This window comes from Pistacia vera, unplaced genomic scaffold (assembly GCF_008641045.1).
Source record: "Pistacia vera cultivar Batoury unplaced genomic scaffold, PisVer_v2 Contig361, whole genome shotgun sequence".
Classification (NCBI taxonomy): domain Eukaryota; kingdom Viridiplantae; phylum Streptophyta; class Magnoliopsida; order Sapindales; family Anacardiaceae; genus Pistacia; species Pistacia vera.
Window position 1 is genome coordinate 604353 of NW_022196181.1, and position 17135 is coordinate 621487.

Genomic DNA, 17135 nt, shown 5'->3' on the forward strand with positions numbered 1-17135 from the left:
GCTTACACCACCTTCTCACATCATTCTCTCACATCATGACTTGGCACTGCCATGTCATCTGCCACATCATTAAAAAGCCACGCAATTTCCCCCCAAATTTAAAAAAAAAAAAAACCAAAATTTCAGTTCCCCCTAAATCTAATCTCTCTCCCAAAACAAAATCATCTGAATCGAACTCTCTTCTTCCCTTAAATTAGAAATCTCTCTCAAAGTTGCCCTACAATCAATCTTCCACCACTGTCATGTGCAACTCCTCTTCCTAAATTTTTTTTCTCTCCAGTACACTTATCTTGATGAGCTGAGCCTCATTATTCCAGGAAGAGCCAATACGATGAAGAAATCCTGAGAAGATATTCAGAGAAAGTTAAAAATGGAAATCCAAGAGAGTCATCACAGCTGGCACGAATCGTGGTCGGAGACAGACAGCAATCCTGGAAGCAATAGAGCCGGATACAGTAGACCTTTGAGCGGTTCGATAACATCCAACAGCAAGAAGACCCACTGTTATGACAAGAAGACAGCAATCATTTGTGACTCCTCGCCTTCCACCACCATGGGCTGCAAGGATTTGTAGATATATGGCCAAGACCCACTGTTACGGCTTGGAAAATAATTGCTTGTTATGCAGCATTTGAGGCTGCCCTTCAGCTTCTTCTGCTGGAAAAAAGGTTGAGGGCCCAATATCTCCGACTGGGAACCGACCTGTTTACAAGGTTTCTGTTACTTGATATCTTCTTCTCCAGAATGCCTTTATATATAGTTGTTCGCTGATAATGAAGAGACTAGCGATGTTACATACGAAGTAGAGTCACCCGACGAAGGGGCTTTTCTTATTGCTACTAGGGAGTTTGGTTTTGAGTTTTGTAAAAGAACTCAATCCAGTGTGTTTATTCGTGAAATATATCATTCTTCAGGACAACCAACTCAAAGGTGAGGATATAAATGAATAATTTTCCATGTAAAGCTTTTTTTCCAATTTTTTATTTCACTTGAATTTTTAGTGCCGTAGCATCTTAATTTCTTTTGGGAATCTTGCAGAGAGTACAAAATTCTCAATTTGTTGGATTTCACTAGCAAAAGAAAGCGGATGAGCGTAATTGTTCGGGATGAGGATAGGCAGATTATTCTCTTCTGCAAAGGCGCTGACAGGTTATCCTCACAACTTTTTTTAGATTTGGCTTCCTGTTAGAGGCCTTGAATGTGTATATGACTTCCATCTACTGTTTGGGGGCTGTTACTGGGTTCATTTGAGTTTTATAAATGGCAAATGATCAATATTAGCTATAATTTTCGAACTTTTGCAATCATCTTGTCGTATTCCACCATGCATGAGTTCTTTGCTTGGAATATGCAGCATTATTTTTGATCGGCTATCAAAGAATGGAAGAATGTATGAGGAAGTTACTACTAGGCACTTGAATGAATATGGAGAAGCTGGGTTGCATATATTGGCACTTGCTTATAGAAAGCTCGACGAGTCTGAGTATACATCTTGGAACCATGAGTTTCTAAAAGCAACTCAATATCAATCAGCGAATATCATCAAGTTCTATTGGTATATACTTTTATTGTGTTTATTTTCAGGTTCGGCATATTCAATCCCACAATTGTTTATGATCATTTGGGAGAAATATTTTCAGCACTTATTTTTGGAAGCCTCATTTTTTGTGTTTTCTTATACATTAAAGCGAGGATTTAAATTTAAGCTTGCTGTAATACATTTGTGTGTGGTTTGTGTGGTTGGTGAGAGGGACTGGCGATTGGGGGGTGTTTTTGGTAGTGGGGTGGTTGGCTTTATGGGAGGAGGTGAGGGCTGCATTGAGGCAGCTGGCGTTGGGGTCTTTGTGCGTTGCTATAGACTCATTTTCTCCCCTACTGTTGCAATTTTTTTTTACCAGTAGGGGGTTGTTCTTGCTGCTTTTTTGTTGTTGGCTGTCCATTCTTGCTGTTGTGTTGTTGCTTGGATGTTGCTGCTGTGGTTTGTAGCGTGGGGCTATGGCTGATTCACTTCTCCAGTTGATTTTTTGCTGCTATTTTATGGGCAATTTTATGCTCCTGCTCCAGGTGTTTTTTGGGGTCTTGTGTTGTGGCTACTGCTGTTCTCTTGCTTGTGTAAAGACTTTTTTGGTTTCCCATCCCTAGATGGTTTCTTTTGGCTGTTTAAGGGGTGTGTAAAAGGTGTACATTTTGGATCCTTTGCTTTCTTTTGTTAGGCGGCGTCCCTTGCTTGTTTAGGGTCGTGCGCATAGTATAGGAAGATGGTTGAGAAATTGTAAAAGCTTTCTTTTGTTTTCTTGTATTAAGCAGAGAATAAAAAATGTATCTTTGTTGATTGTACTATATTATGTTTTGTGGTTTGATTTGCAATAAACAAAAGCACTTAGTAACTTGTCATAAATTTATGCAGATTTTTTAACTCAAGATAGTAAGTGATCATTCATAGGAGAGTTAGAGATGATTCAAAACAAGTGTTACAAACTTTAAATGATGCATTCATAATCTCTTATTTCCACCCTAATAAGACTTCAATTACTTGCTAGATTTTTTTGTCATGAAACTTAAAATAAAAAGTACATCCAAGAGAAAAATTCATCCAATAATGAAATAGAACCTCAATGTTGCATTATAAAAACTTGTACACAACATACATTACAACATATATTATAAAAATGTGTACACAACATACATTACAACAGTAAGAAAATAAAGTGATGAGCTGGTTGTTTTGATCAATATTAGTACTCTCCTTCGATTAGTTGCAGCAAGCAAAAACCCAATCCACCCACTAAAAACTTTAGCAGTAGCTCACGAAAAGTGAAGGGAAGCGGCCAAACCAAGCTGTTGCCAGCAGCCATGGGACACATCACCCACTGCAGCAGAAAAAAAAAGCCAGCCTCCCAACAAGGATTACCCCAACTTGTAGTGTTAAAATGACAATTTCAAGATGAGGGTCCTTGAATATCTGAACCGTTAGCTTATCAACCACATCCCCCTCTAAAAACACAACATAAGAAGAGAAGACTCTAATATTAATATTAAGTTACACCAGGACACAACTCAAGAACCTTGTTTTATTTAGAATAATACCACACTTAAAATTTTTTTATGCAAACTATTGTATAAAAATTGATGTAACACAACTATAATGGAAGAGTGAAATACACAAGTTAACTCAATTAATAAGTAGCACTTTAATCTATATACAAACGGTTGTAGATAGCATTACTTTTGTATCTTTACTAAACTACTAGGCTTTATTAACTAGAAACTAATTTTTTTTTTTTTTTTTAAGCCCACTAATCCAAGACTTCAACGAAGCACAATCTTCAAAAACAAAAACCAGACAAACGAAACAAGCAGTTGCAGCAAGCAAAAACCTAATCCAGCCACTAAAATCAGCTCACGAAAAGTGAAGAGAAACAGGCCAAACCAAGCTGTTGCCAGCAGTCATGGGACACATCACCCACTGCAGCAGAAAAAAAAGCCGACCTCCCAACAAGGATTACCCCAACTCATAGCAACCCTCAACCCCTCCACCTGCTTGTACCCTTTCCAGACCCAACCACACCAAAAAGAAAAGCTAAAAACAATACCACTTAAAGTAAAAGAACAATTAAAAAATCATGCTTCAAGTGAGCACCCCCAACCACACCAACTGCATATTGCTAAACCATACTTCATATGCAAAGTGAAAGAACATAGAGAGTGTGATAGAAGTAAAGTGAAGTACCAATCAAGGAAAAGCTGCACATTTCATCCAAAATGTTTAGGCATTCAGAATTAATAATAATGAATGGTTAGTAAAAGGATCAATTTCAGCAAGGTGAGCTAAAGAAATAAACTGAAAAATTGAGGTGAATAAGGGCTGAGGTCTCATGAGACATGATGGCAAAATACAGCTCGTAATAGTGCTATAGTGACAGATGAATCAAGTAATCTAATTTAAATAAAAAGGTTAGGTGAGTTGTTATATATGTAGAACATGTTAAGATAACATAACCTTTTAATAAGCACTAGGAAAGAGAAGATTTTGATCACTTGAACAAACTGAAAGGATATCCAAAGTATATAGCTACCTTCTCAACTTAAAAAAATTTATCTACTTACCGTGCACACAAGGAATTGAATAAATGAAAGTAGCTCATTATTACCAATAAATTTACTGCAAGCTACCAAAAATGTGATCCATTGTAGCTTTCATATGAATAGATTTTCTTGGAACATGTCGAATACAGGTGGATAGGAAAGATAAAATCATGTCGCATCCTGGGTTACTGTGTAGAAGCCAGAGCCTTCTCATCAGGGCTGAACGCTGTTGCAATAGTTGACCTTGGGGGAGGCAACAATGCACAATAATCTGTTGATAGACGCTGCAATGATTATGATTCTACATGAATTTGTTATAGAAATTTCATAAACAGCTGTATATCTAGACATCACCACCAAACGATGTCCCTCCCTGGCAAACATTAATGATCCCAGACCTTAACATTTAGACAATATAAAAATAAAAACCAGAAAAATACAGTCTACAAACAACAACTATAACAAATTATATAAACAACGTCGAACGTTACGGGTGCAACGTTTTGGAACCCAGCAAGTGGGAAATAATCACTTTACAGGTGCAGCGCTCGTTGGGGACGCAATTGGAGGAAACCGTGGTGGGCTTAGAAAGAATCAGGTTCACTAAGGAAAATTGGAGAGAGATTTTAGTGTTTGTATTTTGGAGAAACCGAGATTCGATTTGGGGTTTGTTTTAGGTACATTGAGAGTTGAAATTTTGGAGAAACTGAGATGGATTTGGGGTTTGTTTTAGGTAAATTGAAAATTGAAACTTTGGGCTTTGAGAGAGATTTCTAATTTAGGGGAAGAAGAGAGTTTGGCGTTGATTTTGTTTTGGGAGAGAGATTAGATTTAGGGAGAACTGAAATTTTGGGTTTTTTTTTTTTTTTTTTTTTTTTTTTTTTTTTTTTTTAATCTAGGGAGAAATTGCGTGGCTTTTTTATGATGTGGTAGATAAGGTGGCAATTTACCACGTCATAATGTGAGAGAGTGATGTGAGATTTTGGTGTAAGCCTAGTATTACTGTTTATGTATACTGTCTTTATCTCCTTTGTTAATAATATATTCAGTTTCCTATAATAAAAACAAAGAAGTACCGCATGTTCTTGGGTTTGCTTTGATAGTTATTTATTCTGAACTTCATATGAATACATGAATGGCATATGGTATTTGGCACGTTGAAGGTGTTACAGATATGGCAGCTATGGCTGGTGCTGTTCCCTGTGTTGACCCAAAAGAGGAGTTACATGATCCATCCCTTGTCCTTGGCTCCGCCTGATATTGACAAGTAGTGGTTTTTTCCTCTGCTTTCATGATGCATAGTGAATAGATTCTGTTTTTGGTTTAGCACTTAAATCTTTGATTTTGATTTCTAGGTTAAATGCTGCTTACCTTTCAATTCATGGAAGTGCCATATTAGGCCAGCCCATGGGGCTGAAAACTTCTTCACTTACTCCACAAGCTTAGATTCATATTGCGGTGTCTACTGCACTTTTGCTTTAGAACTCTCGGAGGATTTACCTTCTTTTGGTCTCACTATACGATTGTCGATTATGAAGACTAGAGCATTTTCTTTCCATGTTATGTAGATTCTAGCGTCACTTTTGCATGTACAGGTTAGACCGTTAAGGGTTTATTGTATAATTTCAAGTGGGTTAACTTCAAACCATGCCATCAGGAGATACATCATTGATACAAAAATCTCCCTGTTCTCTATTTCCCTTGTCATCTCATGAATCTGGTGAATTTCCCATATAGATAATAAATGAAGCAAGCCATTAATCCTGCAAGTGTTTAAAATTTGAGGCAAACTGAAATGATTTCACTGGCATTCTGCCTTTGCTGAACTTACTTATTTCTTGAGCAATTTTTTGAAGCTCAAAACAATGCTTGCTTTGATTAAAGCCACAGAAAAACATGTATTGCAGTCAAAAGTTTTGTTCAACACTTAAGGATACAAAGATTGCAAAACAAATATAGCTTTGAGAGAGTTGATAGCCAACAGTTCAAGAACATAAAAGTATGAATACTCAAGCTCTTCAATATTGATAGGAGCTTGAAAATACATGTTTATTGAGTGATTTATTAAGATTATTTGTGGGAAAATTAGTTTAAATTGTAAAATTTGAGTTAATTATTTCATAAATATCTTTTATTGGATCAAGTTTGTTTTGAGTATTTTCAGGATATTAATGGTTAAAAAGGATACTTGGATGAAGAAGAACAATGTCAATGGAATTCGTGATGAGTAGGAATGAACGGTGCAAGAATTGGAGTTGAAACACGAGAGTTATGGTGCGTTGAAGATGAGAATTGAATCTTGGAATTTCTTCAAGGATGAACATGTTTTAGTATTTTGATCATAACTTGAGCTGTGAACCTAGGAATTGGATGATTTTTGTGGTGTTGGAAAGCTGATTTAGAGAGTTACGATTCTTGTGTTGATGACTTTGTCAAATTCTGAAGATATCAGGCTTGTTGGAGGGAAAGAATGGTTGCCACAGCGATGACATTCGAGCTTGTATGGGCTGTGTAAAGCCTAATCCAATTTTTACTTGTTTTAGTTGAACTAAACCTTTCCCTGTTCAACCCACAAACCCTAGCATTATAAATAAAAGTCTTTAGTTAGTTTTAGAGGAGGAGAACGAAAGAGACAGAAGAAGAGCTGCAATCGGGAAGATCAAAGCATCCATTCTTGGAGTTTTGGTTCGCCAATTAGAGAAATTTTTCTATTTCTTTGATTCTTTCTTGTATTCATGTTTATTATTTTTACAATGGTTGTTTTTTTTTTTCATTCAATTATGAACTATAAAGTTTTTAGAGTTAAGATGTAGCTTAATTTATGAATTTGTATTGATTTTATTATTGTTAATTTTTATTGAGCATTGTTCTAAGTTTCATTATTGCCCATGATGCTTTTAATTCTTACGAGTTTGAGAGTTGATTGATTTAATGGACCAGGTTGAGATCGAGAGATTAAATATAGTTAGTTTAATATAATAAAATCATAGATTCAGTGACCATTAGAGAAATGTTATCACGATCTGTGAAGTTTTAATAAACTCTATAGAACTTAAATGATTCTTAAGACTTAAATCCAATTTAGAGATATTTTATGTTAATAATAAAGGCTTAATCCGGTAATTGTTTGAGATAAAGTTATTAAAATTGTAAGAAGTTTAACCCATAATAAAAGCTTAACATGGTTAGTATTAATTGTAATTGATGTGTAATCTATACATTAAATTTAATCATATTGTTTTACAACCAACTTTTAAGTTTGATTTGTAATTTGTCTTAATTAGTTTTTAGTTTTAAAATTCTTAGTTTTAATTATTTCATCTTATAAAATTTTGGTTAAAAAAAAAATAATAGGATAATTTATTTTGATAGGTGGTAACAAGTAATTCTCAGGCCCGACTACTCAATCTATGTTTACCTGTACGATTCCGTAAGCTATCAGAAAAACCTGTCACATATTTGAGCCAGAAATTTAAAATGAGATAAATGACAACTTTCCATATTTGACTGTTTCTAGCCTCAGGGTTTCCTCAATACAGAAAATATGCAGTTCCTCAAATTAAGCAATTCCTTTTATCCGGAATAGGCATTTTTTTAATAGAAGCACTTGAATCGCGCGTTTAAAAGTAAATTGAAAAAAAAAAAAAAAAAAAGTTGGCGACATCCAAAGATCAAAATTGTTGCTTTGAAATAGGAATGTGAAAATTCTGAAAATGGAAGTCTTGAAATCATAGATACTTGGACAACCATGGTAGCTCCTTGCTGTCTTTCAGCGCGAAAGCCACATCATCACTGCCACAAAAGCAAGATGAAGTTGGTTAGATCACAATGCTATTGCTAGCAAGGTTTCTGATGCTAATATAATTTGGGAAGATGGATGGTTAATTCCAGAAAATGGACGACAACTACTGCTATTCTAAGTGATTCTGAAACTCAGAAGAATGTTAGAATAAGGCAAAAGCCAAATATCAAAGCATAACAAGATTGATTAAAATAAAATGCAAGCAAACTTTTCTGAACCTCAAACAATTGGGTTGGATGATAAATATCACTGTTCTAATTGAATAAAAAGGATTTATGCGTTGCCAATCAACTAGAAAATGTTGAAGTTACAGAAGCTATTATGATGTTAACATCAATCAGCAATACTTTTGACATAAAGGTCTTTGGTTTTGGTCAACTGCAAATCCATCAAATCCCTTGCTTTACCATGGAACTTCACATACATGCACTCAAATACACTCCTTTTGACACATCCTAAGTTGGCTCACTCATGACATATCAAACAAAGCATAACAACCTCAAGTAGTTGGCGAAACAGTCTTTTCAATTGGAAGGACAGAACCGTTCGAAAAATGCCCCATTCTAAGGTGACCATGGATAAAAAGCTTCATGGTAGCTGAGGAACTAACCTGGGAAAATTGAGCTGTAACTTTTGCAACCTGTGCCTGGATCCTGGTTCACATAGAATAATTCTGCACTCACCAAGCTTACAGCTGCCAAAAGGAAATGATCAAATATATTAATATAAGTTATCCCACAAAACTGGAATCTGGGAATCATCAGTACTATCTGAAATATGCATTACAAGGACAAGTAAAAGCAGAGTTCATAAATATGCCCATAAACTATAGAATTACAAAAGTAATGATGATTTGAAGTTTTTTCCAAACTTGTCAACAATAATTTTCCTCTAGTTCTTTCATGAGCCTTTTAAAATCCGAATATCTGTAATTTTTTTGTTTCACTTTATAAAACCAAGTAGGTTTTTTCGCTATGCTTTTATAAGTAAAAAATGGAATGATATTTTTCTCATGGTTTTCAATTTTAACGCTAAAAATCTGTAGGCTTGAAAATATGCTAGAAAATAATAATTTTGGCCAGGAATGTGAATACTATAATCGTTACAAGCATATATTGAACAAACATCATATATGGAAGTGAAAGCTGGCTCACCCCACTTTCAAGAGTATGTCCCAACCAGGAAATGTTTCTCCATTGCTTGTACAGATAAAAGAAACAGTCATTGCCAACTGCAGTAAAGAAAAAAGAAAAAAGATGTGAGAAAATAGCCACAAAGCGCTTGACCTCAAATTTATAAGGGCTTCCACAAAATTTAGCAGGAAACACTTGAAAAGAAAATGTATAAAAAAGTTTGCTTAGTTTATGGTTAAGGTGTGTATTAGCATTTAGGACTCACTTTCCAGTCTTACAACAGTTTTACTTAACAATTTTACTGAACCTAACTTAAAAAAAAAAAAAAAAAAAAAGTGAAAAACATGTGACCTTTCATCTATAGGCAAAGTTTGCTGATAAATCTTTCATAGTGCCAAGCATTGGAATAGTATGGTATTTGTAAAATGTGGAATGAATTTCAGTGTGGCTGGTGCATGAACATGGTTAAAGTTTGGCTCCCTTTGGTTTCTAGTTAGGACTGTAAAAAAAAAAATCGAAAATCGAACCGAACCGAGAAACCAAACCGAAACCGGTCCGGAAAATTGGTTTTTCAAAATAACCAATTCGGTTTTGGTTTTTAAAACAAAGAAGCCGAAAAATCGGTTTGATTAACGGTTCAATTGTAATTTTGAACCGGTTAACCCAAACCGATTTTTCCATAATTTTGAAACCACCAAAAGAGAGAGAGAGAGAGAGAGAGAGAGAGAGAGAGAGAGAGAGTTCAAAAATAAGAAATTAAAAAAATAAAAAAACTGACAAAGAGCAGCTGCACCCTGCACGCCACCTGCTGTGCATTTAATTCCTTGGAGCTCTCACCATCTTTAAGTCAAGTCAAATACAATAACTCCTTGCTCCTTATGTTTTCAATACCCCACCATCTCTCAGTTTCCCTCCTCCCTTTACTGCTTCTTCTCCTACAACTACAAATAGCCATTTTTTTTCCTAAATCTAACTTTCCACCCCAGTCGTAGCTGCTCGACCAACTTTTTTTCCCAATCACAATCGACTTTATTCTTTTTCCAAGTCTTCTCTCCCATCTCAATCGACAACAGCCTCCACACTCAATAGCATTCGTTTGATACGGTTAAATTCTTTGATTTATCTCTTTTAACTTTCTAATAACTTTCTAAGTTTTGCAAGCTTTTTCATTCACCAATCTTCTTATTTTTCTCTCTTTAGAAAGGTCACTCTATCCAACAAAGTTCAGATATCATGATTGTATATGAGTTGACGGGGTGGAAGGTGGAGTGTGGATGGTTTGACGTTGCGAGAAAGTTGGTGACGGACTGACAGTAGTTCGACATCGTGAGAATGGGGATTGTTTTATAAAACCAAACCAAATTATCGGTTCGGTTAATAATCGGTTTAAGAGATAATTTGATTCGGTTTCGGTTTGAATTATCTCCTGAACCGAAAAATCGGTTCGGTTCAAAATATCAGTATTCCGGTCCAGTTAACCGGATTTTTGCACCCCTATTTCTAGTGCCAAAAACAAGGACACATACTTTTAACAAATCAGCAGAAAGATTAGAGGGTGCTTGAAAAATTGACCTTTTCAAAGTCAGTTTCACCCATCCCAGTTTTATAGAGCTCATGCACCATGGCTGTTAAAAAGATTTTGCTCAGCTTGGAACTACTTTTCATAACCTGCAAAAGAAATAAAAATTTGTTTCACAAGACAAACTATTGCTGTAATCTTAAATCCTTTTTCCTCCCAATTAAAAAATAAAAAAATAAAATAACGTAACAACAACATTAAGCCTTAACCTTTCTAACCAAGTAAGGGAAATAATACAGCTAGCAACAGAATATAGTGTATGTTCCAAATAATGCACAAGTATGTAAATGCATAATCATCAGTTATGATATTTCCAGTTGTTGTATAATAACCCTGACTAATGATAGTAGAGCACTATTTGACTTCTCTCAGCTTATTTGGATATCTAGAAAACCTAGAGCTGCCGTCCATTTTGATAACAGAATAGGACTGACTAGTCATTGATGATAATTCTATCCATAACCAGGATTTCTCTTTCCTGGAAACAACCATAGCCTTGAACATCGCATATGCAAAGATTCCCGGTTTCATGCTTCATACAGAAATCACAAACACTGATACCACAATCCATTTTCCATTTTCCATTCAATAAAAATTGAGGGCTAAGTGTCAGAAAAATACAGAAGAAGACTCAATGTAAGCAAAATAAATAGCAGTTTTTAACTCACCTGAATATGAGGTGCCTGGAACATTTCCTGAATAGCTGCTTCAACATCTGCCATAGCAACAAGGCCTTTTCCTGGAAAATGGTAGAGTTATAAGAGACCAAAACAGCCACTTTAAGTTAGAGCTGCCTTAAAAGTAAATTGCATTACTGCACATATCAAATATGTGATAATAAAATCCTAATTGGTGATATCATTGACATGTAAGGGACATCAAACCATTGGCCAACAAACAAACTACTGAAAGTTCAAATCAATTTCTCACCTTAAAAAAAACAATTCCCCTATCTCTTGTTTCTAATTTGAGGAGAAAGTCATGTGAGGCAGTGTTTATTTACCTGCAGAAGCAGAACTGGGGTTCACAGTTAATTTCTTAATACGATAATCAGCAATTTCTGCAGCACGCCTGCATATCTCCAGAGCACGACGTGCATCTCCTGAAATAGCTGCTACCTAACAATGTACATAATATTCAAACTAGATTGAGAAAACTAATAAAATCCATATCTACGAAGAGTGCATACGTTGCACATAAGTTTTGGCATAGAGAACCAAATCAAAATCTCAAGGTCCTCCAAACACACAAGGACTAACCTTTCTTGAGGCAAATTCTATAGCTTGTCTTTCAAATGCTTCAATTCCTTCAAGGCGACTTGAAATAATTTCTTGGAGCTGCTGATAATTATAAGGGCCAAAGCAAAGCCTTTGTACACCCATGCGGCTTGAAATACGAGGAAGTAACTTTTCTGGAAGGTCCATAGTATTTGCTATTCCTGAAATTTGTAGTTATATTCATATGTTATGAAAAGAAATAAACAAAGATGATTGCGATTAAAATCATTATCATCTTATCACTGGATGCAAAACATGCTATCAAAGAGAAGGGAAAATAGAACTGATACCTATCACAATCAATTTGGAATGAGGCTTAGTGGGCCAATCAAGAATGTTATAAAGAACCTGAGGAAAAAGAAAGTGTCATGCATTTCACTTATACAAATATATGACATATGTCAAAATAAATATTCATAAATTTCACATCATAAGATGCCTAAGTTACCGATTGATTTCTGGTTACAAGAAGATCAAGTTCATCAATGAGTAGAATACAAGGCCGGTCATCTTCTTTGCAGATTTTCTTTCCATCTGAAAATCGCTCATTCAGTAATTGGAGAGCCTTTTTCCAACCAACCCTATGCCCGCTTAATGCTTCATATATAACCTGATAAAACACAGACAATATTTATTGGAGAAGCAACCTAAGGATGAAGTCCCAAACCATGAATCAAACAAGTTCATGATATTTTTACCCTATAAATATTCTCGGGAGATGCCAACTTTAGACCATTGACTTCCACAAAACTGTATGGTCTTATACTTCCTGCTTCAACTTCAGACTTCAGGTTCCGCATAACAGAAAGTACACTCATTGTCTTCAATTTCCCATGGACAAATAAGAATTAAATAAGTAAAACTCATAGAAGCTCCAATGAGATCAATAATTATTTCAAAAGAAAAACATCTCTGATTAAATCCAACAGATTTACCTTGCCAGTGCCTGGAACACCATGAATATACAGGCAACGTCCCAGACAATGATCATCACAGATGGCACCCTTTATAAATGTTGTTACCTCCTCCATTTCTCTACATAAAAACAAATTGATGATCAGAAACTATTGCATCACAAAACAAAAAATAACAATAATAATTATAACCAAGATTTACATACTTATTTCTACAAGGTAGAGATTTGGGTAGAGTTGCCAACAAAAGTGTTGCTTTAGCTCTTTCTATTTCAGTTGGTTTATGGCATCTCACATGCTCTGGGATTCTCTTTGTCCCTATCTTTTGAAGTCCAAAGAAGCGACCCTTCCTTGAGTTCTGTGTTCATTAGATAATTGATTAGTTTTTAAGTATTATGAAAACACCAAGCATGATTTGGCGAGTATGAAAAAACTACAAATTACGTACTGCAGCCAACTCATGAGCTGTGGGAGGTCTGGTTTGTAAATTCTTCACATATTCCTCTTCGTATTCCATGTCTTCATCAGTATCAGAGTCAGCAGCCTTACACAAATTCCAGTCTTCATCACTGTCAGCATCTTCGCCATCCTACCATTTGAAGGAGATTGGCAATGAGTTTCAACAGAATAGTCCCATTTTTATGATGTATGAGACAAGAACCAAAGCTTCAATTTTATGAATGCTTACCCCTTCATTATCAATCTCAGCAATGCGCTTGAAACTGTGCCAATGTATGTCATATTCATATTCACATAGAAAGACATCATCCCCTTCATTGCTGGCCTTGGAAAATTCTTTGGGATTCTTGACAAAGCAATGCCTAATGATAGATTCCATCTGGATTTACAAGTAATGGCAAAGATATAACTTTAGATAGGAATTTCTGTCTCTCTTGAATATGGAACCTTACTTAAAGTATCATATCATTAAATGAAGAAACTATTATAAGCATAAGAGTTCACATGGTAAGTTATATCAGAGATCAAGTCAGAAGTTGAAAATAATCAGACAAAGATTACAATAAAAATATGAATTATTCATGCCACAGCCAGAAAACAACTATTGTAACTTGTCAAACATAAACTTAGGCTCACCAGAGGTTCAATGCTGTGTTAAATGAACATTATGTGACTGACTATATAATTAATTGTTTATTCGTTAAAAAAAATATTTTCCATGTGATTTTATGGTCATGCAAACTCTTGCCTACAAACATAGATTATGATTGAGAGATGTAACTTGATAGGTTAAAAATTCCAGACACTGAACTCTCAACCTTTTCCAATAAATAGCTAGGATTTGAATAGACAATTCTCGAACCTTCTAATTACTGATTATCAAAAAGGCATTTGAAGTAGATGCCTCAATACAGCAACTCATGTTATATGTAGGCAGTTCAGTTCATCACAAAATCAAGAACACAGACAAAGGACTTTCTCCCACCACTTCACTATTCCCTTCCCTGTCTATCTATTTGCATGTGGTACACATGAACAGGCACAATTTTTTTTTTTTTTTGGTTAGTCTAGATGCATCTTACTACATTTCAAGTTCAATGTATTCAGTGTTACAGAAAATCCTCTCAAAACGTGTTTGTCATCAAGTATAATATGATTTTCAAGGACGTCTTTGCCACTGTTTATGGCTATCCAAACTTTTATTAAGTTTCATGTGCCACATAACAATACAGAAGCTTAAAATCAAAGAAATCATATGATGGAACAAAATTTCTTTATTTCCAAAAAGTTTTAACATTTTTGCTCCCAAAGACTGGTCAGCTTTGGCATCAAATTTTCAAAAGCTGGCTTGAAATCCAAATAAATAGAATCAAACACAGGCTTAGAACAATGCATAACTTAGGGGCTTCACAAAGACACTCGTTTCTTTTTTGCACTAAGTTACTGTGATGAGAAATCAAACACTAAAAATGGAATGATATCTTGAAAGAATCTACCTTTCTTATGTCAGTCCAACATCTACTTAAGCTCTCCAACTACAGGAATGCAAACTTGGAGAATGAGTGTTTCCCCTCCAAGGTAGCCTGGAAGAAAAATGGACACAATATTATACAACTAATGCTACCCATCTATTCACTGTCCTGTCCTCTAGTTTGTTAGGTACTTTAACTTGGTTGGGAGGAAGTCACTATCTCGACTAGCTACTGTTAAATGGTAGAGCCCTATAAAATACTTGGTCATTCTAATTCTTAAAGAGTCATTTTGTTAAGCATGCTGTTGAAAGTTGGTCTTTCAAAATCGAAATACAGAAAGAATTTATAAATTTATTATCAGAAAAAATTCACGAAAGTTGCATGGAAGTATTAATCTCTCCCAAGTTTGAAGTCTTCCAAATCCCTCTGATCCCAGTTGATTATATGTAAATTCCCCTCATCTCATAATAACATGTAAGTTTCCTTTACTAGGAATGGACAGAGCTATTTCTGATGGCTGTTCTCTTGGAAATTTAGGTCAACTTGATGAAGAAGTATTTTCTGAGATCAAGAGGACTATGGCTGTTCTCTCAGCCAATATGTATTTCAGGGATCAAGGGTGCTAACAATCCATCTAGGTTACCAAATTTAATAGCTGGGAAGAACTTCAAGTATAAAAGCATTGATTTTTCAAAATTTTTAGGGAGGCATTATAGCATAGGTTGATATACATTATTACCGAAGCAACAATTGAGTACAATGCATGTATATATTACATAATTCAATTGATAGTTCTTCCACATAACAGTGCTAAGAATTTATCACTCATAAATGCAGAGAAACAACCAGAACATTTGTTCTTTGTCATGGAAAATATAACTTATAAAAGGGAGTACAGGAGTAAAAATTTCTTCCAAAACTTAATAGAACACTTTTGAGTCTTGGCTCACCACAACTCAATCGATCACTAGATATGTTTTTCTCTAACCTAAGACATCAAGTCATCCAAGAATGAAAATGATATAAGACTACTATAAATATCTGTAAACGATAAATATGATAGCTCCCAGTACCTCAATGTAAGCAAAATCGTTGGTTCTATAAAGTTCCCTCCTCAAATTATGAGGTTGTCTCCCAGAAACAGTCTCTTCTGGTATCATATACCAACGCACATGACACCAATAGTTTCCATCCACTTCTTTCCACATACTGCAAACAACCACAAAACAATTCCCTCAAACAAAGCAAATCATGACCCAAAAAACCAATAAAACACAATGCAAATAATCTTTGAAAAAAAAAAAAAAAAAAAAAAAACAATGTCCTCCAACCTCTGAATGTGGGCAGCCCACAAATGGCTCGAGAGAAGCTTCTCCCTCATTGTCCTAACCCTCTTCTTCCCCTCCGGTGGCTTAGGCAATTCAACCTCCTTCCCCATTTTTCTTGCCTCACAAAATGTGCACACCCAATCACCGTCAGGAACTTGCTTCAATGGTGGTTTCAAGCATTTCAAGTGAAACCCACCTAAACAATCATCACATTCTATCATAACACTTCTCCCAGCCTTAAAACAAACTCTACACTCCTCAACTTCAGGGTCTTCATCGTCCGAGCTCGCGTCCTCTCTCCTCTTCACATACACATCATCTCCTACCTCAAATTCACCGCCATCATACACCACCTTCTTGTAATATACCCTCTTCTTCTTCTTCCCCCCATCATCCACTTTCCCATTTCTCCATTTCGCCTTCGATCTCGTCACAACAGCAGTCTTTTCTTCACAAAAATCCTCCCTTTTCTTCTTCTTTGTCTCGGATAATTCAGGCGAAACAGGCGAAAACATAACCTCAACTGAATACAACTCATCATTTTTCCGCTTTGATCTCGGGGTTTTCACATTCTCATCCTTAACATTTTTCTTGCTCTTCGGTGTTTCTCCTCTCTCTTCTTTACTCAAATTTATCCTCTGCTTCAATCCTTCACCATTTCTTCCAAGATTTGAACTTTTAGGCGAATCATTGACGGGTTTTTCAATTGATGAAAAGGGCTTTTCCGGAGTGGTGGGATCTTCCAGAAGAGAGCGGCGACGCGAAGATCGGCGAGTACCTGAAGAGGCTAGGGTTTGTGGGGTTTGTGGAGTCAGTGAAATTGAGGGAGAAAATTGTTGCTTTTGTTGCTTTCTTGGTGATTGATAGGGTCTCTTAGGTGTGGTTTCTGCCATGGATGGACTTGCAGAGAGAGAGAGAGAGAGAGTGGGGCTTAGGGTTTCAGAGAGAGAGGAGTGTGGAGCTGGGATCAGATTTAGTGAGAGAACTTCGCGCCAAAATTTCCCTCCATTTTGCTGTTCAACGTTTCGCCGTTTAATAACTATAACCGTTCCGTTAACAATGATGGACAAACCCGACCCTAGAGC

The 17135-nt window shown here is 35.8% G+C and overlaps 1 protein-coding gene, 1 long non-coding RNA gene and 1 other non-coding gene across 3 annotated transcripts; 1 reads left to right on the forward strand and 2 right to left on the reverse strand.

Moving 5' to 3' along the window:
* The first annotated feature begins 839 nt into the window (after positions 1-839).
* Positions 840-1446, forward strand: LOC116140044. Its single transcript, XR_004129548.1, has 3 exons — positions 840-930; positions 1039-1149; positions 1355-1446. It is a non-coding gene; the product is annotated as an uncharacterized LOC116140044 (long non-coding RNA).
* Positions 1447-7564: 6118 nt separating this feature from the next.
* On the reverse strand, positions 7565-17033 carry LOC116140065 (origin of replication complex subunit 1B-like). Its single transcript, XM_031425703.1, has 16 exons — positions 16054-17033; positions 15796-15931; positions 13480-13629; positions 13240-13380; positions 12998-13149; positions 12813-12912; positions 12576-12698; positions 12326-12487; positions 12168-12225; positions 11860-12038; positions 11604-11718; positions 11269-11339; positions 10594-10689; positions 9043-9119; positions 8499-8582; positions 7565-7878 (listed from the first exon to the last, which is right to left on the reverse strand). Exons 1-16 carry the CDS (start codon positions 16941-16943, stop codon positions 7815-7817), a joined length of 2598 nt encoding a protein of 865 aa, XP_031281563.1. The 5' UTR covers positions 16944-17033; the 3' UTR covers positions 7565-7814.
* LOC116140071 lies at positions 13492-13569 on the reverse strand. The gene has a single exon (XR_004129553.1). It is a non-coding gene; the product is annotated as a small nucleolar RNA snoR28 (small nucleolar RNA).
* Positions 17034-17135: the final 102 nt, after the last annotated feature.